We start from the raw sequence: 25,867 nt of genomic DNA on the forward strand, positions 1-25,867 counted from the left end.
AGGTCGCAAGTAGAGGACAGGGCAAGCTGGAGGGCAGGTGACCTCCCTGCTGAAGGTCAAGCTGCAGCCTGCTCCTGAAGCAGAAGGCCTAGGTGCAGAGAGGCTGTCAGAAGCGGGTAGAGGAGGAGTGCTCGGGTGTGCACAGGGTCCTGGAGCTCTCCCTGCCTGGCTCTTCCCACCCCAGCCTCCTCCCACCCATCCTCGGAGACAGCAGACTGGTCAGACTGGCTGACCGCCAGTCCCCTCCCTTTCCCCTCACCCTCTCCTGGGGACCTTCCCATTGGGGTGAGGGACAGGAAGAGGGTGCAAACATTAACTCTGTGTGTGCTGGAGTCCAGACTGGGTTTGCCCTGTGCAGTGAAGACCAGGGATGAGAGAAGGAGGCCCCCGGGCCCAGTATGGAAAGAAAGTCCCTGCCCCACCGGACTGCAGAGACCTTGGCTCCCCTTCCACATGAGGATCGGAGCGCACCCCACTTCTGGCCCACTTCCCACCGCTCCCAGCCCGCCAGGGGAAGCGGAGGCTTTGGGGTCTGCGACCCCAGCTCCAGAGCCCCGAAGCAGCAGGGTGAGGGGGCAGTCATGGGCGGGGGCGATCAGAAGAGAGAGGCCTTCTTCTTCAGTTCATTCCGCTTCCAAAGAGCCAGCTTGCTAAACTCTTCTGGAGACATGGCGAATACCCTTGAGAAGTCCTCGGCGGATAGATGCCTCTGTAAGGGGACACACAGAGGCAGCTTAGGGAAAGGAGGCACACGTGGGGGCTGTGCTGAGTGACGAAGGGGACACTCAAACAAAGAAGCCCTGGGTCTTCTCCATTGGATAGGGAGGATGCCTGTGCCGGCCCCGCACCCGTGCGGTGCATTTTCCCTGCATACCTCAAGCCTCATCCGGTCCACACCTGGAGGCAGCTTGGTTCGTCCCTTGTTGGTCACCACCAGCATTTCATAGGGATAGATCTGGGGGCAGGGGGTGGAGAGGGGCAATCTTAGGCTCATCAAATTTCCTGTCAACATAACCTCTCGACTTCCTATCCCCTTATCCATATGCAGAGGCCGCTGGGGTTCATGCCATCTTGCCATCCCTGCTGTCCCTCCCGTCACCAGCTCCAGGAGGACCCCGCAGCGCATTCCACTTGCCTGGCTTCTCCCCAGCCGCCACCCCCCCACTGGGGGTGAGTTCTCTTGCCCCTCACCTTCTGCTCCAGCACACAGGGCAGGGAGTTCCCCCGGTCCATCCTCCCCCTCTGGCCCTCTCCGTTCTGGGGAGACCAAAGCTGCAGTGAGCCAGAATGGAGCAGGGAGACCTTCCCAGCCTTACCCCAGGCTTCTCGCATCTTCAGTCTCTGCCAAGCGACGCCATGGCCCCACACCCCCCTTCCACACACACTTCTAGTCGCCTGGCCCTGGCTGCTGGTGTGCCACCTGTTCCCCTGCAGGAGCCACTCACCTGCAGACCTGCGGGAGAGAAAAGTCATTGTGAGAGGCAGCTCTGGGGTTGCCAGGCCTCCAGACCTCCAAGCTCAGCCTCCCTGACCACTCCTGCCCACTTGCAGACACAGCCGCCCAGGGAGCCTGTGTAAGCCCCTTGCCCAGCTCTGCGTCTCTGCATCTCACCTGGGCTTCCAGTCTCACTCCCCGATGGGCTGAAGTCTGTAGACTGTAGCTAGACAGGACACAAAGGGATCAGGGGAAGCTGGAGATAGTCCTCTTGGTCCTCTTGACTTTGAGGGTCTCCCCACTCCCCAAGAATGCCCAGGTGGCTCAGTCACTCAGAAGTCCCCAATAAGCATTCCTCTCCCACAGAGTCCGTATCTCCGGCCGTGAGAACTTACCCGGCTCAGGGTGGTCCTGCCATAGGCAGGGAGAGAAGATGACTTGGACGTTCCGGTGTGCAAGGCTGGAAGAGAGCAAGAGGCCCCAGGTTCAGTCCCTCTGGCCCCGACAGTCCTTCCTGAGAGGGCGCTCTCGCTGGCCTTCCCCTGCCAGGGCAGGGCAGTGAAGGGTGAAGCTGGGACACTGGTGGGCTTCGCTGGCTTCCAGCTCCTGCCCGTTGCCAGCAAGTGACACAGTGCTGGCGATTCTGAACCGTCTATAACGCCTTCCCTCTTCTCTCTAACTAGTAGGGCACTAAATAAGCAACTGGGCCAAATGCCTGAGTGTTATAATTGATCGTCAGCCGAAGCTGAGGTTCACCACCATAAAATCAACCTTGGGATCTACACATAATCTAAAATCTAATCAAAATAATGGAATTACAATTTTATTAACAATGTTAATAATGAAATTTTCAGCGTTTGACATTATACTCCAGAAACAGTCCTTTCCTCGATATCACTGGCTGCCACGTTGCACCAGCCGTCAATATACTTCACATCTGCATCCCTGTGTCACTCTCAATGTGTACATTTAATACAATCTCTAATTTTTCAAGCACTGCAGGTTACAATTCAAGAAAATGTGTGTTCGCTAACGTGTCTTCCTAGAAAGAACCTTGTACCTAAGATTCTTAGCTTGGGCAGATCTCAAAATGCCTTCATCTCCAATGACTAGAAATGGTTGGCATTCTATAGCAACTATTTTGACAAGCATTTTTGTTTAAATGTTTAGCCTCCATAGATTCAAAACTATACAGAACTATCTTCTTTTTCTTTTTCTTTCTTTCTTTTTTTTTTTTTGGCAGCTGGCCGGTATGGGCATCTGAACCCGTGACCTTGGTTATCTTCTTAAAACATTCCTATAGTATCTGTTGCTTGGAAGTCCAATTGGTCAGAAAAAAAGTGGGTTTGGGGGACCTCATTTTCTCTTCCTAGCACTTATTTTTACATGGAAAATTATTAGCTTTCACAATCACCATTCATTATGGAAACATTCCACTCTTATAATAATGAGTATACATTTACACTTCGACTGACAGAATTTCAACCTTCGAAGCACATATGAAGATTTTTCAGTCCAAATTACTTATAGAATGCTCATTTATGTTTGAAAGTGACTATTCCAATGTTACCATTAAATTAGAGTGAAGCTGTTAAGGCTGATTAGCTATGACAGTAACCTATGCAATCTTGATCATACAAGTTCAGCGATGCCAAAAATGATGTTAATGGAGGCATTTGGCTATTCAACTTTAGGAGGCCAAAATAGAAGTTAAAGAGTTAATTCTGGCTGAACAGATTCCAGTGGAACACTGAGACCGAATCCAACCTTTGGGGCTTCAGGCCTTCACTGTTGATCGTGACTCTGCCCGCCCACACTGAAACAGCATCCTGGGACGCTGTGGACACCCTAGCCACGCATTAACCTTACAGCTCCTGGGATCCCCCAGTCCCAGTGGCTTCCACCCCACATCAGATGACCCTTTCAAAGGGCCTTGCCCTGGATCTGGCATCAGCCACACTGCTCCACCTGGAAACTGTAAGCCTGGACATCCCACTTTGTGGCCACAGCCGCCTCCTGCTCGGCCTCACCCCTCCACCCTGGCTCATTGATCTCATGGGGTCCTCCAGTTTCTTCATCCCCTCTCACAGCCCTCTTGGCCTTCTGTCCACACCTATGCAGCTTCAGCCCTGTGACTGGGTACATTAACCACCTTTACTGGCACCTCCGTGGCACAGCCTGGCCCCTCAGTTCCTCAGCACCTTCCTCACAAAATGCTATCCCCAGATTGTCCCAACCCCTCCTGTCCCAGGCCATGGAGATAAAATCCATAGCACGCAGACCAGCATCACTGCACAGGTGAAGCCCTGCCCATTCCCCATTCCCCTCTTAGCTATTCCAAGCCTTCCCCAATCTCACCCAGCCTCACCCCCTTATGCTCTGCAGGCAACATCAACTTCTCACGTGGCCTGCTCCCAGGCCCGTGTCCCCAACTCTTGGAGAATGAGGCCTTTCAAGTTGGCCTCTGAGGCCTTGTCTCCTTCCTGGGCTCCTCTAAACCAGCCCTCCAGATGGATCTTTAATGGATCTGTTCCTAGGACACAGCCCTGGTGGCCTCCCCTTCCCTTCTCTCTGCACAATCTCATCTTTCTTCATCTTACTGCTACACAGAAGCTGAAGACCCTAGAGCCTCCAACTAGCTCAACTCAGCTCCTGCCACGTGGGGCACTTCAAACCCAACACATCCGAAACCAGTCTCTTCCCCTTTCCCTGAAATTCTGCCTTTTTCATGATCTCAGTTCCAAGTCTGTCATCACCCAGCCTTCCAGACAAAAACCCCGACTCCTCCCTCCCTCCTTCCCTTCCCATGTCCAATCCAGTGGATTTGATCCCCTATGTGTTTCTCAAATCCTTTCCCTTCTCTCTAGACCCATGTATGTTTTCAGCCCTCCCCCAGACACTGGATAGTGTGGTAGGCTGTTTCCAAACATGGCCCATACCATGCCATGCCATCACCTCCCATCCTGCATGCCTTTTGCAATGAGACCTTGTGGTTCCTCCATTCAAGAGGCAGAGTCAAAAAAAAAAAATAAATAAAAAAAAAAAAAAGAAAAAGAAAAAGAAAAAAAAGCCTGGCTGGTTTGCTCACTTTGTCGGAGGTGGTGTTGATAACACCGGGGTCAAGGATTCAGATCCCCTTACTGGCCAGGCACAAAAAAAAAGCGGGGGGAGGGCAGAGTCTATCATCCCTCCCCTTGATCCAGGTTGCCAATAGAATGCCACAGAAGTGACGTTGTGTGGCTTCCAAGGCCAGGCTTTCAGAGGCCTACCATTTTGGGGTTCTCAGATCTCTCCCTGTCCTCTCCAGCACCATGCTCTAGGGAATTCACGGCACAGCGTTCAGCCGGGGCTCACCCCTCTCTCTGGCCTCCCTGCCCACTACTCCATGGGCAACCTTCTGCTTTGTAATCCCAGGCTCCTGGAGGTCTCTGAGCCGCCCAGGATGGCTCACGTTCCCTGCCGTCGTTCCTACATTCCTACACTGTTCCTGATGTCTGCGGTGGCCTTCTCCCCCACTCACTTTGTCTCACCCTTCAAGACTTGGCTGAGCCCTTAGACCCTGTGACTGTTCTCCCGAAGTGCACACTGCACGACACCTGCCACACTGCCCTGAAACCTGGTGTCCATGATAGTTTTCCCCTCTGGCCACAAGCTACTGGAGGTCAGGAATGTGTGTTCTCACTCTTGACATCCCCAGTGCCTAGCTCGTGGTAGACCCTCAGTTCATGTTTGTTAAATTAAACTAACTGTACTAATTCTGCTTTAGCTGATGTCATATATATACATATATGTATATATATATATATATATATATTTTTTTTTTTTTTTCAAAGAGGCAGTGAACTTGAACAGCTGATACTATTTTTTATCAGCTAATCTTGTTCTTTGACTGGTATTCTTGCCCTAAGAAAAACATGAGCACCTTGGGCTGGGGACCATATCTTCTATGTCCAACAACTCACAGGCGAATACAGCCTGGTGGTTCCGAGCCCCCTCCGAGGCACTCACAGGTATGGAAGGGTGTCCGGTCAGGCAGGGAACGGGTTTTTCTCCGGATAGGCAATGACTTTTCCATCTCTTCTTTCAAGATCATCTTTCCCAAGTTGGAAGTAACCTGCGAAGGGAGAAAGGAACATGGAGCCAAGACTTAGCTACTCGCCCATCATCTCCAAAGGGCCGGAGCTGGATATCGGCGGGCAGGACCAGGGACATTTTCCTCTCTTGTCTGATGCACAGTCACGCTGGGTTCCACACCCCGGACAGCAAGGAGATGCTTTGTGGAGCCTGAGCTCCTTGATGGAGCTCCACCCCAGTAGTCTCCCTGTCCCATGCCACCTGCCCAGAGCATGGGCCCATGTCATTGTCATTGGCCTTCCCATGGCTCTCAGCACTCTCTCCTCCCCTGGAAACCAGCAGCCACATTCTCCTCCTTTCTCTTCCCATCAACTACTCATTCTGCTGAAGCCTGCACTGGTGGGGCCACTCTCTGCTGCACTTTTGACCCTAATATCATGTAGCGTCCCCCAAAAGCAGTATAAAGTCCAGTGTCCCTTCAAAACTGGCAACCTGGAATCGTGGGAAAGGAGGAGGATGTCTCTGCTCTAACAAGGATGCCTTTCTGGCATGAACCCCTTTAGATCAGTTACGGAACCAGAACTTTTGCCCCCAGGAAGACACGGGGAGCGGGTGTGTGTAGTGAGATGCTACCTTACTGAGTTCCTCTTTCTGACGCTCCCTGAGAGCCTTCATCTCCTCTCCTGAGTCATCTTCTTCCTCCTCCTCCTCCTCCTCTTCCACGCCCCTCCGAGATGCCTTCCGCTTCCTCCATTCTGTCTCTAGGAGACACAAGCAAAGGTGGGTACAGCTATCAATCAACCATTTGCTCAACAACCATTTAGCAGGAGCTGGCTCCGGGCACAGCACTTGGGCTGGACCTTGATGAGGACACTACAAATTATTTCTTAAAAGTAAGAGTAACATTTCCTTGCCTCACCCTGAAGCTAGGAAGGAAACATACACACACACACTCATACTTGAACTTAAATTTGCTGGGGACCAAGACCTTCTCTCATTTATCTTTCTCTCTCTCAGAGCTCCTATCATAGAGCCCGGGATTCAGTAAAAGTTTAATAAATGTCTGTTGAGTGATCAAATAAAGAAATGGAAAGTAAGGAATCACTGATTAAATAGGGAGTGCAGGGAACGGGTGAGCAACTGGCCTGGAGGGTGGGGGGATCATGAAGATGGGAAAAAGCCTTTGAAGACACCACAGGGGACAGGGTGGGGATGGAGGTGGGTTTCAAAATGGGGCTCCAACAGGGGCCAAGAGGGAGGTGCAGGGAGGTGTCCCCGACTCCCCTTCCCAGTCTCCCCGGTTCTCCTACCCACAACGGCCAGTGATGGGGGGCAGGGCCAGTAGTCCGTTTCGATCTTGGCCGGCTGGTTAGGGTCCGGGGGCTGGGCCGCAGGGAACTTGGACGACTCAATGATGAGGTCCTCGATGAGGTGCTTGCTCTGGGGGCTGCCTCCCATGGACTCTGCAGACAAAGGCCGGAGTCAGACCACGGGCACCCGCCCCGAGGCCAACTCGGCTCCCCTTTGGCCCCCAACTCCCTCACCTCTCCCCCTCCACCCCTGTGAGAGCACAGGGCACGTAGCATGTGCTGTTAGGACAGTTATCCTCCCGTCACCCTCCCTGCCAGCTCCCGGCACATGGCACGACGTCTCAGCATGCGGCAGGAAGGCTGGGAAGTGGGGCGCTCCCTCACCTCTCTGCTTATAGATGGGTGGCTTCTTATAGATGTTGGAATCTGGGCGGGTGGTCTCTGTGAGGGGGAGCAAGAGCAGATGAGAAGGGGTGTGCCGACGGAGGGGAGGCAATGGGACGAGAGGAGGAGGACATTCACCAGCTCCCTTGAGGGGCTAGGATTTGCTGCACTTTTCTGCTTGGGTAGGAGGGAAGAAGCGACAGGCTCGCCCTCTCTGGGGGTTCCTGACATCATGAGGTCTGGCTAGATCTGTGGTGAGTATATACCCCCAAGAGGAGGGAACTGACAGGAAAGAGTTTGGGGTTCTTGAAGGAAAAACTGAGCTAGGATCTGAAGGATGGAGCTGCGCTGACTGTGAAACCTACCAGGATGGTGGAAATGGGGCAGACTGGTCCGGGGGGTGCCAGTGGTTCTCGGGGCTGAAGCCTGAGAGATGATTCCAGGGGACTTGCTCTCCGTCCACACCTGCAGAGCAGAAGTGTTCGGCTCCCAGGTGCCCCACTGTACCCCCGAACGCACACACACACTGCTTCACCTCATGCCACCCCTCTGTGACCTCCCACCCTGGCAGCCTGCATCCCCTCAACCCCAGGGAAATGTTGTGGCAGAGAAAGGGTATCCCAGGTCTCAACCTACTGATGGTGCCTGGCTCAGAGACAGAGGGTTAAATGAGGCCCTAGGTCAGACAGACAGATGGACACTGCTGGCCAGTGACTGGCTGGGGTCTGCTGATTCTGTCATCACCTGAGCTCTGCGGAGCTCCATCTGGACATGGGTGAGAAAGGGGAGTGGGGGGCCCCATCGGAGCAGGGCTGGGCAAGTTTCAGGTTTGGGGCAAACTCACCTCCGGTGATGGTGGGGGGGATGTGGATTTGGGTGACAGCGAGCGCTGTGAATGGAGAGGAGGCTGGTCAGAGCCAGAGGGTTGGATTAAACCCTCATCCCTAGAACACCAAAGGGGCCACTTCACCCCCCACCCAACTGGGCACCCTTTCCTGGCCAATTTCCTGGCCACCTCTCTCCCTCAGGTCCTTGCCACCTCCCAGTGCTGGCCTTCCACCTCCTTCTTAGTTTTCCTCCTAGACAAAGTCCTAAGTCCTTCCACATGAGGCACGAGGAAGAACATGGACCTTGGAACAGTGGGCTTGGTGCTCTGAGGGCTGATGGAAGAACAGCTATGGATGGCCCTGTCCTAAGAGCTGAATGACAGCTGGCAGGACAAGACCACCATACATCCAGGCATGAAGGCCAGGCTACTTGGCTGGGTATTTAGGGTCCCACAGTCTAGCCCCATGTCACTGCCCAGCCATGACACTCTGCTGTTCTTGCATACAGTTGACAGAGCACCTGCCTATGCATAACCTCATGCATCCTGACTACCTTGTGGGACAGGCTAGCAGAGGTATCACCTCCACTTTATAGGAGGGGAAACCGAGGCCACAACATCACACAGTTTCCTCAGCTAGGACTTCTGGCTGCTAAGTTCAGGCTTCTGAGCTCTTTCCCCAAAATTTGCTCTCTGCCCATTCCCACCCTTTTCCTACACACCCCCTCTCTGTGCTGCTGCCTTGAAATGTGGCCTCCCCTGCTCTACACCCAACCCGCACTCCAGCCTTGAGCCTGTCTCTGCATGCTCTCCACCAGCACTTGGCCAGTTGATGGGCTGACTGACTGGATGGCTCTTGTGCACAGATCCCTTGCTTGTTTTGCCAAGGCCAGGCTCCAGGACACAAAGCATGAGAAGGATTCTGTCTACCATCCCATGGGGCTGGGGGAACCCTTCCCCCAAGTCCTGTCCAAGAGGACCCTCTCTCACCTCCCGGCTTCTGGGCAGCTCCACGTGTTCCAGGAGGGAATAGGTAAAGTGAGGCTCGTAGATCATGAGATCAGGCCGCTCAATGTCCAGGATGGCCTTGTCCTTGGGGATGGCAGCCAGGTCCTTATAGCCTAGCACCTGATTGGCCATCTTGGCCTGAAGGGAAATGGTGCAAATGGGACAGATGTGCCGAAAGCCTTTCCAGACAAAGTCACAGTTCATTACCAAGAACACTAGCTGCCGTTTTGGATGTTAACAATTGTATAATTTCAATGTTAAGGATTTAGATAATTCCTTAAAAAATGATAGACCTTCACCTAGCACTTTCAGTGCAACGACACCAGACCAGTAGAAGGGGGGTGTGGGAAACCTTCTCTGGACTCCTGGATTCTCTGTGCCATAGGGGAGGCTCTGGGTGGAGCCGCCCAGCAGCGAGCAGTCCCCATCCTCCCCGCTCCCAGCCTGAGGGTGCAGGTGGCCGACAGGGGTACTCACCACGATGCTGGAGGGTGAGCCGGGCACGCTGGAGTCTCGGGAGGAGCTGACGCTCCCGGGGGACGTCAGGGGTTGCTGCGGAGAGCGAGAAGGCGGGCGCGTGGGCATGTGCGTGGGGGCGGGGGCGGGCTGCCCTAGGCCTCGGGGCCCCGGCGCGCTGCACTCGCGGGACCACCAGGTGGCGCCCTCGACTCCCGAGCCGACCCCCGTCCCGGGCCCGGCGCCCCCTGCCCGGCCGGGGGCCGCGCCGCGCACCTTCTGCAGCCGCTCCATGCAGCACGAGCTCGCGGGGCGGGTCACCGGCGGGCCCTGTGCGCGGGGGGAGAGGACAGGGTGTCAGGCGCGGCCCGGCTCCTGGGCGCTGCGCGCGCGGGCCCGCGGAGGCAGCGAGGGCGTCCCGGCGGGCGGTAGCGTCCTCATCCCTCGGCGGGCGACTGTCCCGGTTGCTGCCCGAGCGGCGGCGGCGGCGGCGGCGGAGGCTCTGGAGGGAGAAGGGGCGGGAGCCGGGCCGGAGAAGGCGGTTAGGCTCCGGGATCTCAGCGGTCACGCTCAGGCTTTCCATTCGCTCAGCCCCGGACAAAGTGCGTGTGGCCGGGAAGTGGCAAAGTGGCCGGACTGCACTTGTTTTTGAGCCATTGTTCTCGGGCTCGAAAGGAAATGACGGCAGGGGTCAGCCGGCTGCCCGGCGGTACGGCCTCTACATCCCCTGCTGTGCGCGCCCCGCCCCGCCCCGGCCCCTGACCCCCGGCCCTCTCTCCCTGGCCTTGTGCTGGCCCCGTCCCACCCTCGGCCCTTGGCCCACTCCCCTTCAATCCACTGTCCATTCCGCCAGCTCTTCCTTAGCCCGGGAAGGTCCCACACGGAGAGACTTAGTAATACCTGTGTGAGGACCCCCGGGAGGACAGGGGCAGGAAGGAAGCCGATTGGGGTGAAGCGGTGGCCTCACCGGTTGGGAGCTGCTGCTCAGCACCGGGAGGACGCCCGCACCCCCCTTGTCCCTGTTTGCTGCAGGGCAGCAGTCTCACTTGCAGGCACTCGGTAAAGCGCCCTTTGGGGCCTGGGCCACATGCCAGCTCCCACGAAGTTCTCAAAATGCCCCTGCTGAGAGTGCCCTCAAGTGCCACCACACTGCTGGTGGTGCCCCTGGTTCAGCAGGAAGGCGTTATGCTCTCTGCTTGTTCCTAGGGACTTGGGTTCGGTGACCGCAGTAGACTGTGGCCACAGCCCATTGTATCCTCTTTCCTGGGTAACTCCCTTAGCAGTCTTCCCCTCCCCACTGCGCTGGACAAAAAGCCATTCGATGAAGACCTGGCTGAGTGTCCAGTATGACAGTGTCAGTGGGGTCTCCTTTCCATCTGCTGGCAATAAGCCATAGCGTGAAGAGAGCTGCTGGCTAGAGAAGATACAGCAAAGAGGTTCATGCCATGGTTAAGAGCATGGACCTGGGCACAGAGTGCCTGGGCTTGAGTACTGATTCTGCTCCTCATAAGCTGTGTGACCTTGGGCAAATTACGTACCCTCTCTGTGCCTCAACGTTTCTCATCTGTAAAATGGTGGAGAGCAATAGTGCTTGTGTCATAGGGTTGCTCTGAGTATCAGAGGAATTATAACATGTGAAGTGTTTAAGACATACATTCTAAGTAAATTTCTAGCTCTGATTATTTCTATCTCCCCACAGACTGATGAAATTAGGTGGCTTTTCTATAGCCATTAGTTGTGACAGAGGGTCAGGAACGAACAAGGTCATTGGAGCTCCCATTCTTATCACCTGTACTTCGTATCAGGCCATTCTGCTGCTCGCTCAGTCACTAAAACTGCACCAGCTGTCCTCACTTCCACTCCCCTGCTTTAGCTCAAGCCCTTCCACTGCCTTGTCCACCTCTCTGCTCCCAGATGCCACCCATCCTTCAAGGTCCATCCTAAACCCCCCTCCTCTGGGAGGCCCCCCTGCCATTCTAGTCCTCACTGATAAAGTCTGCTGTGAATTCCAGGGGACTTAAAAAGAGGACCGTGCAACTAAGCACTTTACTGTATGCTGCCTGACATGGGAACATGTTTTTTGTCCTAACTGCTACTTTTGGAGGGCCACAATAACAATACTAAAAGTTATCATTCTTTTGAATGCTCACTATATGCTGTGTACTTTGATAAGCACTTTATGAGGATCATTTTGTCACATCCCTACAACAACCCTATAAAGCAGACCCGCTTTACAGATGAGTAAAATGAGGCTCAGAAGGGTTAAAAACTTGTCCAGGGTCGTGGAGCTGAAAATGACTGTGTCTTCAGTACAGGCACAATTTACAGTGCCTAACTAGTACTATGCCAGGCACACAGTGGGGCTAGCTAGAATTTGCCAGATTCCTCAAGACTTTTTGGAATTCTAGAACCATGGCGTCCTCAAGACAAGACTCTAGCCTACAGAGTCACACTAGATATTTGGTGCCCATGGAAAGACTCCATTCCAGAGCTCCAAACCTTTCTTACCTTCTTAGTGCTCACTTAGTAATGCTTTTAACTAGATGTCTGAGGACCAGAATAAATTCTAGTACATATTGGAAGAGTGGTTAACTCCCTTTCACTCCTCTCTGATCTTTACTCTGTTAATAGCTATTGTCAAACTAGCTATACACTTGGCTTAGCCCTTGAGGCAAATGCTTATCCATCCATCCATCTGTTCATCACCCACCCACCCACCTATCCAGTCTATATTGTTTTATCCATTCATTCAACAGATACTTTCTGAGCATCTATTCTGCCATGAACACAGATCAATTCTTCATAATAAGTCTTATAGAGACCAGAAAGATGAGTCAAAGAGCTCAGCTGCCCCTCCAGAAATAAGGCATGCCTATAGATAACTCCCATGCAAAGCAGAAAATTACATGTGCCAGATGAGATAACATAAAGAGCTATGAAAGGTCCTGGGGGAGAGAGAGATTACTCCTGCTGGGTGTCATGATGGGAAAACAAAAAGGTTTCTTGGTGGAGGAGGTATTTGAGGTAGGCCTTGAAGGATGCCCAGTTTGAGATCATGCAAAAATGGAAAACGGGATGCTTGACAGAGAAAGCACCATGAGTAAAGATGGGGACATGGAGATGTACTGGGTCTGGGAACAGCAAATATGGCTGGATCTTAGAGCTCAGGAGGTTGAGATACATTTGGGGCGGGAGGTTGGGGCCAGATTGTGGAATCCCTGAACCCAGACTCGAGTTAGATTGTAATCTGTGGGCAACAGGGGGCCATAGAAGGCTTAAGGAGAGAAGTGACATGATCCAAGCCATGCTTTGGGAAAATGAATCTGGCTGCAGCCTGGGAGCTGGATTGGACAGGCAGAGGCAGTCCACAGGGAGACCAGTAGCTCAGGCTGGGGTTATGAAGGTCTAGGCTTGGGCAGGGGGGCTGAGGAAGGAAAGGGGAAAGAGGGAAGAAGTCCTAGAGGCCAAATGTGCAAAGCAGGACTTGATCTGGAGATCCGCAGATCAAGAGAGGGGCAGGTTGCAAGCCTGAAAGACTGGGAGGAGGTGGGCAGGGGATGCATTCCCTTTTAACAGGCCAGGGCGGCGGTGGATGCAATAGGTGGACAGGCAGGAATGCCCAGGAGGAAAGGAGCTTTTGGGGAAGAGCCAGGCTGGAAATAGAGATGTGTGAGCCATTCACTTAGAGGTAGTAGTCTGAACACAAGGTGACCAAGGGAAAAAGAATGTCAAAAACAGCATCCTGGGGAACATGTAGGGGACTGGAAGAAAGAAACGGCTGGAGATGGCATGATCAGAAAGAAAGAAGGAAAATTAGGCATCCAGCTCTTTGGGGGCAGGGAGCATATCTAGAGATTCCTTGTGTTTTTAGCTAAGAGTCTGATACACCGTAAGTGTGCAATAAATATTGAGAGAACAAATGGGAAAGGGGGGGGGGCTAAGAAAATAGAATGCCATAAAGGCGAGAAGTGCTATCCCTCCAGTTTGGACGTCAGGACCCTGATGGCCTCCTGGTTAGGGATTACAGAGAGGGAGGGCCTGGTGAGCACTTACAGGCAGGGGGGTGGCACTTCCAAGAAGTGTGAGAGAAGGGCAGGAGGAGGGGAGGAGAGTAACTTGGGAGGAGGCAAGAGAGACTGAAAGTTTTAAGGAAGGGGAGACTTGAGCATGTCTGCAGGCAGCGAGGAGGGAACAGCAGAGAGGAGGAGACTGAGGCTGCAGGAGACGGGGTCAGTGATGGAGCCAGGGCTGGCAGAGGAAAGGGATTGGCTCTGGAAAGAAGGTGCATGCTCCCCAGAAAGCAGAGGAAAGGCAAGGAAGTCAGGGAGCAACAATCCAGTGGCATTTAGAGGGAGCCACTTGGGAGGCTTCTATTTTCCCAGTAAGAGTGAGAGATAAAGTCATATGCAAACTTTTTAGGGCTGAGACTTGAAGAGAATAGAGAGGGTTTGCAGGGGTCACTCTGTGGAGCAGGTACAGGGAGAGTGGATAGCTTTGGTGTGTTCTGGAGCCTCAGGTTGAGCCTGAAGGCCACCCAGGTACCCTTCCCTGAACACCGAGTGGGGCAATGCCTGTCTATCAGGGTGGAGAGGGGTCTGGGGGAGCCAGGTCACAGGTGTACCTGGTCATACATTGAGACCCAGACTCACACGTGCACAGACACCACCCCACAGGCACAGCCACTCAGGAGCATGATTCAAAATAATGATGGTCATAGCAGTGTTAATAGTGACTGTTGATGGAGTGTCCCTGTCATGGTGGTACTGTGCTAGCCACTTCTTTCTTTCTTTTTTTTTTTTTTTTCATTTAATCCTCATACCCCAATCCTGTGAACTGGCTATTATCTCAAGTTTTTAGATGAGGACACTGAGACTTAAACAAGTGAAGTGACTGGTCAAGGACACACTACCATATGGAATGTTAGCCTGGCTCCGCCTGACTTGAAACCATTAACCATGATACCACCCCATGCAAAGTGTGGCGTGAGGCGTTGAGCCCTGGCCTCCCGCCTCACTGTCATCCACAGCTGTCCACACCCCTCTGCTGGATCTGGCCCACTGGCCTCTGGGCCTCCTTTCCCTGGGCTCCTTTTGGGTCCTGCACCCCAGCACCCGCCTCATGTGTTAGAGAGCACACTGACAGTTAAATGGCAGAAATTCTGTCCTACTCCTCCAGGGGGCACCTGAATTTTAACTTGGGGCTAGCTTTGAGGAATAAGGTTCTTATTGGTGAAATTATAGGCTGTCGAAAGGCCAGTAGGGTAAATGTTTGGGGGTGGAGGAAAATGTGCATGCATGTGTGCACGCGCGTGCCCGTGTGTGTGTGTGTGTGTGCGTGTGTGTGTGTGTGTGCGTGTGTGTGCGTGTGTGTGTGTGTGTGTGTGTGTGTGAGAGAGAGAGAGAGAGAGAGAGAGAGAGAGAGAGTTTTCTCGGCTCCTGTCAAGTCACACCATGAAGGCAGCTGCCTACCCCACCCTCGTGTAGCCCTCCCCAAAGCTCATTTCCTGGCAGGTCAATGCAGGCTCTCCCTCTACCTCCTCCAGCCCTGACCCCTCTCCCATCTGTGCACACCGCTTGCCCATGCACAGGCACTCCCAAGGTCCCAGCAACCTCCTGTGGACAAAGAGACCAAAAGGGCAGACTGCAGCAGGAAGGGAGGGAGGAAGGCAAGCCCAGGTGGCGGAAGGGACATCTCAGCTGCCCGACTCTGGTCAGACGCCATCTCAGTCCCACCCTCCCCCAGCTGTGCATGCCTGCCTTATCTGAGCCACCATCCCAGCCACCTCAGCCACCACCCTCTCATCTCCACAGCAACCAAAGCCACTCAACTCCCCAGGATGGAGGTGATAAGACCCACCCACAGGGACCTGCAAGTTTGTGCCCACCCCGGCCGGCTGGGTCTCGTTCTAGGTAGGGGCTAAATCCAGACCGTGCTCCCCAGACTTTTAGAAATAAAGGCTCAACCAGCAGAATCGTGGCCTGGGGTCCTCTGGTCCAGCCTTTGTTCCTACCCCAAGCCAACCGTTACTTGCTCTGTGCCAGTCACTTGTGCTAGGGACAGTCACACATGCTCTCTAAACGTCACACAAAAGGGAAAAACAGGCTGAGAGGTTAACTTGCTAAAGGTCACCCAAACAGAAGCCAAGCTGCAATGCCTACCCAGGCCTACGGCCAGAGGCGATGAATCCTCTTTTCAATGAGTCCCTAAAGTTCTCACCTTAATCTGAACTTGAGGCTTGGGGTTTCAAGTACTAATATTAAGTGGTGAAGCCACCTGAATCCTGCTTGCTGATCTCACCTGTAGAAAAGGAGCTGGCAGCCTGGGGGACCCTGGCTCTGTGCCACGGGGAAGGGTCAAGCCAGGCTGGGGGCCGACGGTGCAGACAGTAAGTGAATTATGAAAGGAGGCGAGCTGTCCAAGTGGGCTGGGGGCAGGCTGGGCAGGGGACTCTTCCTCCAGTTTCACTAGCAGTGTGGCTGCCTTGCCCCCTCCCCTTTCTTTCTCTTGTCTTCCTGCTTCCCTTCCTTTTTCTTTTCTTTCATCTTTCTCCCTCCCTCCCTCTTTCCCTTTCACCCTCTCCCCTTCTAGGCCCCACCCCTGCAGTTACTGTGGCAACAACTCCAGGCCAGAAATCCAGGCAGGCTCCAGCTAGGTCACCAGTTCCCAGAACAGCATCCCAGAGTGGGGAGGAGGGGGTGGGTGCAGCAGGTCGCATACCAGGGTGCTGGGTGGCATGTGCGAGGCCAGGTGGGCTTGCGAGGGCTGCCGCCTGCTCTTTGGCTCACTGGAAGCGAAGTGTCCCTTCCTTAGGCCAAGCCTGACCCGTGAGTCTTTTCTGAGGCTGCCAAAGCCTAGTGACTCCCTCCTCTTCTCTAGTTCTCTCCCTCTCCCCTACCCCAATTTCCTTTTACCCTTCTTCTCTCTGCTAGGACTGGGGTTCCTCTGAGCCTAGAATCCACCTGCTGAGGTCCTTGCTTCCCCTGTTCTCTTGCTGACCACAGGACGGGGTCCTGGTGTCCATTTTTTCCCCATACAAATATGCACTGTTCATTCATTTTCTCTTAGGTCTCTCACTTGATTGGGTCTCTGTCTCCTCTGTCTACACCCTCCCTCTGAAGAGGTCCCTATTTTCTATGTCCCCAGCCCCTCAGGCATGCTCAGTCTCCTGCGTGTTCCTGCCCCAACCTTTACTTAAAGCTGCTCCCATGTTCAAATTGGACTGATAGGGCTGGGGGGGTTGGAAGGGTCTTGCCTCCTAAATTCAGCTTTTGGAGTTCTGCCGGCATCCCTGTGCTGGGCTTCGTGTGCACACGCAGGAGCTCTGCACAAGGAATTCTGCAGACATCCGCCTGCAGGTGGACAGTCTGCCCCAGGTGTTTGACACCTGGCCCTGGAGAGGCTGGCAGCACTGGGACTCACAGGTGCTCACAGGCAGAAGAGCCTGCACCAAAACCCGGTTGCAGAACTCCTGCACATGGGTGCACACGGGAAGACTGTGCAGCCCTGCCTGCCAGATCACACCCCCACTCTCCCAGCGAGGCCCCCACACAATGACACTCGGTGCCGCTGACTCCCACTCCCACCCACCCACTGATCCTCCCCTTGGCACTGTTCTCTAGGCTCCCAGCCCCCGGTACCACGTGCTGACACCTCTCCCCGATGTGCACATGTATAGCAACACACACAGAGCCCTCCATTTACCCATCCCCCCGAGGCTTCCCATGTCCCCCATTCCCAGAGCTCAACTGCCTTCCTTCTCCTAGACCTACTCTGCTCCCCTGACTCGGACCACCCGGCAACCAGTCTGCTGGGAGCGCAACACCAGGTGTGTCTACCCAGGAAAGGGCACTTGGCCTGCCAGGCCCAGGGAGGGACCGAGCTAAGAAAGGGGAGCCCCAGGACCCTGGCGGGCCTGTGTGTCCGTTCAGCCCCAGCCCCTTCAGGCACATCAGCAACCAGCACCAGGAGAACACTGGTTAGGCCTGCAGCCACGCCCTGCTGCCCAGCCTCATCCTTCCCTAGGCCGCCCCCCCCCCCCCCCGCCCCAGTCTGGCCAGCCCCAGCCCCTCCGCCTAAGGAGCAGGCTCCAAACCAACAGCATCAAGTGAACTGCTCCAACCCTCAAGGGTACCTGGAGCAGTGGGAGGGAGGATAGTAGCAGGAGAGACCGGCTCCCTGCCCACCCAGCCCCCACCATCCCATTGCTTCCATTGCTGGCCAGCACAGCTAGGTGGGCAGGCGGAGCAGCCAGGGAAGGGGGGACTGGAGTGGCAGCGTGGACTCCCTGTGATTTGAACACCCCAGCCCTCTTCCCCAAATCAGACAGAGGTTTGATCAGACCCAACCCAGCTAGTCAGGGGCCTGACAACCTGGGCCCATTCTCCGACTGACCAAGGGGTCACAGCTGACCCCTCCCTGGGGGATGCCTGCCACCACACGGAGCCTCACTCCCAGGTAGGTGTTGTGGCCCAAAGTGCCCACAGAGGGGAAGAGAGGCAGGAGACCCTGCCACCTACCTCTTCCCAGACAGGGTGGCCCAGACACTCTGAGGCCCCGAAAGGCGTAGGCCCCGATCCACGGGCCGCTGCTTTTTCTCAGGAGTCTAGGTAATGGGCGTCTTTTCCAGGAACCCAGCCGAGCTTTCCCAGAGCGCAAATGACAGGAAAAAAAGCCGGCTTGAGGTGGGTGGGGTGGGAGCTGGTGAAGGAGGGAAGCTGGTCGCAGATGAGCGGTCTGATCTCCCCTCTGGGCCCCCACCCTCTTCGCCCCCACTCTCCAGCCACGGCTGCGTGGATCCCCTGCTGCTGGGGAGCCGGGTCTGGTGGGTGGACGGGCGGGCCGCCGGCTCCCCCACACCCTCCCTGCACCCTCCCCACCTCCAGCTGATAGCGACTGGCCGGCCAGCGGGTGTGTGTGTTTGGGTGTGCGCTCTTCCACCTCGGCTAGGCTGCAGCTCAATCCATTTCAAACAAGAGGAGCATTAACCCGGCATCATGACGAAGCAGAATCAGTGAGCCACTGTCCTTTTCCCCTTTCCCACACCCCCAGCCCTGCAACACACACACACACACACACACACACACACACACACACACACACACAGAGCCTCTCAAGCCTCCTCATAAACAGCCAGAAAGTTCAAGTTGCGGGTGGCAGGGTGGGCTCTACTGGTAACCGAGGGGGACAACGCCAATGCCTGGTTGCTCCAGGCACCCGCACCTCCTATTCCGTTCATGGCTACCCCATCATCTAGCAGCAGCAAACGAGGCCTCTGGAGTCCCAGCCTCTCAGGGTGGGGGTGTGGGCAGAGATGCAAGAAATGGTCACCCCAGGATCAGCCCTCTCCATGGAAGGATGCAACAAACCAGGTCCTCAGTACTGGAGATTCAGGCTGGCCCTTCGGTAACCTGAATCCCTGGAAACTGCAATAGGGCGTGGCAGACAGAGCAAGAAGGACCCATTTCTCTACCAGGCAGCTTTATGAAAAGACATTTTCCTGCCAGGCGACCCCCAGATCCCAGCACAGAATTTACAGGGACATGCCTTCCCTTTCTCTGGCAAAACCTCCACCACCCCAGATCCTGTCACTGGCCTTGTGATGTGCCCCTGGTCAGGGAGAGGCCAGCAGACCCTCGCCCTGGCCCCAGCTCCCTCTCCACCTCTATGCCCACAGACTTGCCTACCTAGGCAGCCCTGGCCGTTGCTCTGGTAACTGCTGCCCACAGCCGGTCAGCTGATGGTATCAGCTGTTATTGGGGAAATCTAGAATCTGGGGAGGGGGCTCTGGGGCATCTGAATGGAAAATCACAGGGTGAGGGGGACAGGTGAGAGTGTGCCTCAGCATGTCAGGAGGGGACAGGAGGGGTGTGGTCAGTGGAGGACCGAGAAGACTGTAACCTGGAGGATGGGTTCCAGAAAGAAAGGGGAGGAGAAGATAGGTAGCAAGTGGCTGAGAAAGGGAGAAAGAGTCCAGGCTTAGCTGCTGGGGGAGGGGAGGTACAGGGAAAACCTGGGGAGGGGGAAGAGACGTCAGATCCATCAAACCACGCAGAAAAAGGGCAGGACAGTGATGGGGGAGGGGTACACCTTTAGTGTGGCAGGAGGGGGCAGTAGCCTTGGAGGAGGAGCTAAGCAGGCCTCTTCTCATAATCGGCCTGGCCTCAGCCAAGCCCCTCTGCCTTCTGTCCCCCCAGCCCCACTTCACCCTCAAGTCGGGGTCTGAGAGAGGTGAGGCCCCGGCCCCACTCCAGCCTGAACATACTCCCTCCATCCCTCCAGGAAACCAAGCACCGGGTGGGTGACTTGACACCTGAGCCCTTTAGGATTCCTGATTTTCCCACTACATCCCCCAGCCAGACCCCACCCCAGGAGATTTGTCTTCCGGTGCAAGGGTCCCCAGAGGTAGAGTTGGAATGAGCTGATGCCGAGAAGGACAGCTGTGGATGGGGCTGGAAGCAGGTTGGTCATGAGCAATGGAAACCAGCATGTGGTGCGGGACAGAGTGGGGGGAGTCAAGGGGAAAGGGAGGGGGAGGAGGGGGTGGGGGGGAGGGTTCTCAGTACCTTCAAGGGCCTGGGGCGTGGGGCAGGAGCACAGCAGCCTCCTCGGTGACATACACCTCCATCCCTCGGCGCATCTCCTCTCCGCCTCCCGTTGCCAAGACAACCTGCCAGCAGCCCAGGCCCGGCTCAGCAGCAGCGGTGGCGGTGGCAGGGAGGGGGGAGGAGGAAGCTGTGGCTCCTACTGCCTCTTCCTCAGCAACGGAAGGAGGGGGCCCGGGGTAGCCTCCTTGTGCTGAGGCTGGGGTCAGGGGAATGCTTCAGGAGCTAGTTGCCCCTCTAGGTCTCCTCTCCCCCCATTCCTAAGGCTCCAGGGGTGGCCTCAGAGGAACCGTAATTCAGGGCCAGAGAGCAGGCTGGTCTTGAAGGGGTCGCAGCACTGGGGAGATTTCCCCCATTCTGAGAACCCCTGCGTGGCATTGGGGAAGGGATGACCCTTGTCCAGAATGGCAGGAAGGGGAGGTGAGGTCCCTGGACAGTGGCCGGGTGGGCATGCGGCTGTGGGCTCTCACCTCTACTATCTCTATGTGAGCATCTCCTCCTAGGCCCAAACCCTCTCCCATTCCCCTCGACCTAGGAAAAACTCAGAGCACAGGACAGCTCTCTTCAAGTCTCCATTCCCACTGCCCCCCACACCAATGTCCCACATTCCACAGCAATGTCCCTCCACCTTAGGCAGGAATAGCTTTGCCCAGCCAGCCCTGGACCCAATGGGACTACAGAGTTAGGGCTCCCTCTGTCGACCCGAGGAGAGGTAGCTGCCAAGGTCATTCCTTGCTGGGAAGGATCCTGGTGTGTGTGTGTGTGTGTGTGTGTGTGTGTGTGTGTGTGTGTGTGTGTGTGTGTGTGTGTGTTGGGGGGGCAAAATTGTGTGTGTGTGTGTGTGTTTATGTGCTGGGGGGGCAAAATTGTGTGTGTGTGTGTGTGTGTTTATGTGCTGGGGGGGTGGCAAAATCTCCCCAGAAGCAGGCAGCACTGCCCACCAACTGCCTGTTGGTCCAGGCCACAGGCAGGCCCAGCAGGCGGGAGTCCGCGCACAGGACCGGCATACCTTTAGAAGTTCAGGAGATCTCCAGGCCTTGACGGTGGCACTTGTGTTGACAACAGGGGTCTGGGGCTCCTGCCTGTCTCAGACAGTGGGTTCCAGGCCTCAGACAGCTGGTTCCTGGCTCCGTTCCCCAGCAAGGTCACTGGTGCCAGATGTCCTGAGTGGACTCTGGCCCTGCCGCCTGCCCCCTCCCCTGGGCCCGTGCAATAGGCATCTCTGTCCCGTCTCTCATTTGTCTCAATCCAGTGCTCTGGCCCCACCCCATGCACCAACCTGCTGGGGAGGGGTGCCAGGGGTGCCCGACCATGCTGTTTAAATATTAACTCCTGGAGAGGTTGAACCAGGGCACCTGGACACCCAGGGAAGAAGAAAAGGCAACAGAAATCTGGGCTAAAGGAAGAAAAGGAAGGATGAGGGCCTAAAAGTGACTCTTTCACATCAAAGAGTGGAAGCCACGTCCCTTTACCTCCAGGCACTGTACTTGCTGCCTCAGACCCCAGAGCCTTGGCTCCCAGCACGCTGCCACCAGACCACTGCATCTGGTCACTCCCCTCCCAAAGCCCTATGCTCTTTCCTCCCTGCCACAGCATAAAGACCAAACTCTCCGTAATTGGACCCAATAGTTTCCTGACACTTCTCTATGCAAACGTGCAGTTGCAGCTAAACTGATCTGCTCACCTTCGCCTGAACACACCACACATCTTCCTGCCTCTAAGCCTTGCTTCTCATGCTGTCATCCCTCTCAACGTTTTCCCTTTGTGAGTCTTCTCCCATGAGAGACATGCAAACCCCACCCTTGCACTAAGCCCTCCCAAGCGCTCAGCCCCCGCTTTCTCCCACCCAGAACCCACTATGCCTGGGCAGGGGAGTAGAGTACAGAACATTTGCCCTTGAGATGCTAAGGGGACTGCAGTGCTCACCAGCCGTGCAACCGTGGACAGCTGAATGTTTTGACTGTGAGCGTCCCTGCATGTGGCACACGGGATTACTTTTATCGCCCTAAATAAGGGGTTCCATATGAGTATGCCTCCAGTGCCCCGGGCACACCTCTAGAGCTCAGTACATATCAGTTTCCTTATTTCCAATGATTCTTATAGCCTTTCACTCTGGAGACATACCAAAGGCTGCTTTGTTATGTTAAGAGTAAGAGAGATTTCCAGAAGTCCCACAAAAGAGCTTCCTTTTTATGGGGTTATCCCTCCAATTAAATTTCAAGTGCCCTGAGAGCTCTGTCTTGTCCATCTTTTTTTTGCTAACTGAAGAGTTATCACAAAGCTTGAATGTTGTGGGGAATAAATAACTATTTGGATTAATTGCATAAGACCCCTCCCCACCCAAGTCTGCCTAAGGCTGGAAGGTGAAAGCGGGATTCTGGCTTCTCACCTGTCCCCACCTTGAGGGACAGCAGGGTGCTAGGCCAGCACCTCCTTTCTGGGGCTCCACTGCTTTATTCTCTCAAGAAACACCCTGTGCGATGTACTGTGCTGGCCACTACAGGGGAGGCAACGACGGACTATTGCTACATCTGAGGAGCTTATTATCTAGCAGAATCACGACACAAACACCAATGACAACAGTTCCAGACAAGCTGGGACATGTGTCAAAAGGCAAGGGCAAGTGAACAGCAGGCATGGCCAGTGGCAGTGGAGAGTCTCCAGAGCAGGGGAGATGGCCGCGGTCTGGACGTGCAAGCATTTTGGAGAAGGGCATGCCAGGCAGTGGGAACTTCAAAGACGGGGACAGTGTGCTAGTTGGATGGCAAGGGTTCCAATTTTGCCAGCGTTCTAGAAGGGGGGTTGTAGGGATAGGGCTGGACAGGTAGACCAGACAGGAGTCTTGTAAACCATGCTAAAGGGTTTGCTAGTGATAGTGTGGCCGGGCAGAGCTGTGGCTTATGACAGGGTATGGTAAGTGGAGCCACTGTGCAATGTCCTCAAGTGGAGGGGAGTGGAGGGTGCAGAGAGACTATTTAGGAAGCTACTGCAGGAATTTAGACGGATCCCAGTGAGGTCTGGCAATGGTGCACAGTTGCAGATTTTGAGAGGGAAAATGGTGCACAGTTGCAGATTTTGGGAGTCACGTGCAAGGGGGTGACAGTTGAGATGTTGAGATTGCGCAGAGAGACAGTGTGCAGAACGAGGAGAAAAGAGAGTATAAGAAACCTCGGGGAATGTTTCTATGAAGAGGAGCCAGGAAAGAGAAGCCAGACAGGCCAGCCTCTCATAGGCCGAGGAGGGAAAGTGGTCAAGAGGGGGTGGTCCTCCATGATGTCAAGTGCTGTGGGGCTGAGGACGCAGGGCACTGAGGCCAGGCTTTAGGCTTGGTGACTGGGAGGTCAAGGAACAGGGTTGAATAGAGTGACCTAAGTAGAACCAGCTTGTGTGGCTAAAAAGCGAGTGGATCCCCCTCTGGCTTCCTGCTTTGGCCCCCCTCTGCTTCCTCTGGCTCTTTGGAGGACAGGACGGAGAAGGGAGTGATCAATACGGAGGCTATTCTTAGCTAGAGTTCCTGGTAATCCTAAACAGGCACAGGATTGGAGGCACACGGCCGCCACCTCCTGCCACCACCTCCCTCCACCTCGTCATGTCCTCCCCTTCATACATTCATCTCACCCCCACAGCAAGGGGCTATTAGTAAGCAGCCCCCTGTGGCCAGCCAGGCTCACACTTGTTTAGAATCTTCTGGCATGTGGAAGCACCAAAGGTTGCCGCAGTCAGGCGTGGTCTGAGGTCCTCGGGAAGCCCCCGTTCCCACCATATACACACACGTGCATTCAATCCCCTCTGAAGCTCCATGAGCAGGGATCCATTCCTTTGGCTTCTTCCTTTTAGCAGCTTTGAAGTCACACCGGTTCAGAGGGAATGAGCTGAACAGGCTTCCCCAGAGTGGCAAGAGTGGCTCAGGGTGTGAAGCCTGGACGCTGGGCACAGGCACCAAGAGCTGTGGTGAGTGGAAGTGTCAGGGCCCAGCCAGGGACCCAAGGCCAGAGGCAGGCGTCAGACACCCAGGCCTCCGACGCTGCCCTCCCTCACCCTTCCCCATCCTCTGCCCCTCCCTGCCAGGTCTCACCTCAAGAAACAAGAAAGAAAACAGTGAGGGCTTTCTGGAGCCGGCCCCCAGAGGCCTGTCTGTGCTGGGGAGGTCAAAGAGAGGGAGGGAGGGGCCGGAGAAAGGCCGAGAAGAAAGCGCAGGCAAGACAAAGGGCCCCGTCCACCTTTGAAGCCGTCTCTAACCCGAGTGAGGGAGGGGTAGGGGTGGGCCAAGAGCCCGGCTGGGGGGAGGCAGTCTAGAGTTTTAAAGAATGTCTCAAATCCCTGCGGAAATCAGAGGGATTGTAAGAGCTCCCCCTCCCCAGCACACTTCCTTCCCTGTCTCCTCCCCCAGCCCCCCCAAAGTCCAGTCCTCCACACCTGGGGGGCCCCCAATCCTTTGTCCTCAAGTAATTGCTGGGTGTTGCCCCTGTTTTAAAGTCCCATTGAACTCGCCAGTTATCAGCTGTGGCTCCAGACCACCCTCCCCACACACCCCCCAGAGAACTACCCCCAACACGTCCTGCAGTCCACCAGGATTAAGGCTCTTTGTGAAGGGGGGAGAGAAAAAAGCAACCTAGTGAAAAGCAATTAGGACAAACTGGAGGGAGAATGTCTGTCCTGGGGCCTGGGACCTCCCTCCTGGCCGCTGCTGTCCCATCCTCTCAACTGCCCAGGGTTGGGGATGCCAGACTCTGCTGCAGCCCTGGCCGTCAACCTGGACCGCCACTGCGTCCTCCCGCTGGACCAAACCAGGCGCCTCCACAATCCCCCCCCCTCTTTATTTTTAGGCCACTCGTGGGAGAGTGAGCAGAAGGGAAATCTTTCCTCCCTCTTCTTCACTCCCCCCATCCTCCTCCCCAACGTTTTCCAGGTAACAAGAGGAAGGGGAGGAGAAACCGAGGCTGCGGTACACCAGCAGAAGAGAGGGCTCAGTGAGGGTTTTTCCCTGAAGAGCAGGCTTGGGGCTGGGGGGGTGTCCCTGCCAGGAGGGGGCTCCCCCTCGACAAGGTTGAAAGCCAGTGCACAGAAGGAAAGGGGAGGCTTTTACAGCCTCAGAGTCCCATGCCCCAAATGCACACCTGGAGACCTGTGGGAAAGCCCACCGGAGCAGCTCGGATCACCGAGCTGTAGGGCCACCCCCTGCCTGCCCTCCCCGCCCCCGCCCCCGGGGCAAGCCGGGCCAGGCCCGCCGCCGCCTCTAATTGAGATTTGCCCTCAGGTGCGCCCCCCGCCCCCGCCCCCAGCGGGGACCTGGGAAAACAAGGGGACACCTCGGCCCCCGCCCCTTCCGCCCGCCACGGCCCTCCTCACCGGAAAAATAGTCCTGCTCCCCGCCAGGCGGCTGCGGGGTCCGCCGCCCCGGCCGCTCGGGCCGCCCCCGGGCTTGGGACTCGCTGCGCCCCAACAGGTAGCACGGGACGCGCCGGGCCAGCCCAGGAAACCCGAGCCCGCGGAGGAGGGGCTGCTACCGCTGCCCCGGCCCCGCCGCTCCCCCTCCTGGCGGTCAGTGGCCCCGGCCCCTGCGGGACACGGAGGGCCCGAGCGCCCGCCCCGCCACTTGCCAGGGCCATCCCGGACAGGCTGGGCGCTTCTCTCGCACGCACAGCCAGCTCGGGCGCCTCTCGGGCCTCTTGGACAAGCAACTTGCTACCAGTTGGGTTTCGCAGTCGTATCTCCCACCCCGCTTTAGATAACCCTCTTGCAGGAAAATGGTTTTATTCCGGGGCTGGGAGTC

General features: G+C 55.7%; 1 protein-coding gene across 8 annotated transcripts; it reads right to left on the reverse strand.

Annotated features, from left to right (window-relative positions):
• Nucleotides 1–532: 532 nt before the first annotated feature.
• DMTN (dematin actin binding protein) lies at nucleotides 533–9,816 on the reverse strand. Of its 8 annotated transcripts, XM_063084297.1 has the most exons (15): nucleotides 9,770–9,816; nucleotides 9,515–9,589; nucleotides 9,020–9,175; nucleotides 8,048–8,092; nucleotides 7,569–7,668; nucleotides 7,204–7,260; nucleotides 6,820–6,972; nucleotides 6,143–6,270; nucleotides 5,444–5,549; nucleotides 1,831–1,895; nucleotides 1,613–1,661; nucleotides 1,446–1,453; nucleotides 1,192–1,257; nucleotides 875–955; nucleotides 533–709 (listed from the first exon to the last, which is right to left on the reverse strand). In XM_063084297.1, the coding sequence occupies exons 1-15, from the start codon at nucleotides 9,785–9,787 to the stop codon at nucleotides 596–598; spliced, it is 1,221 nt and encodes a 406-aa protein (XP_062940367.1). In that variant the 5' UTR covers nucleotides 9,788–9,816; the 3' UTR covers nucleotides 533–595. The 8 variants fall into 8 exon arrangements, with proteins under 8 accessions (XP_062940367.1, XP_062940381.1, XP_062940374.1 ...); XM_063084311.1 differs by lacking the exon at nucleotides 8,048–8,092; XM_063084304.1 differs by lacking the exon at nucleotides 1,192–1,257.
• Nucleotides 9,817–25,867: the final 16,051 nt, after the last annotated feature.

Source organism: Cynocephalus volans, chromosome 2 (genome assembly GCF_027409185.1).
Source record: "Cynocephalus volans isolate mCynVol1 chromosome 2, mCynVol1.pri, whole genome shotgun sequence".
Classification (NCBI taxonomy): domain Eukaryota; kingdom Metazoa; phylum Chordata; class Mammalia; order Dermoptera; family Cynocephalidae; genus Cynocephalus; species Cynocephalus volans.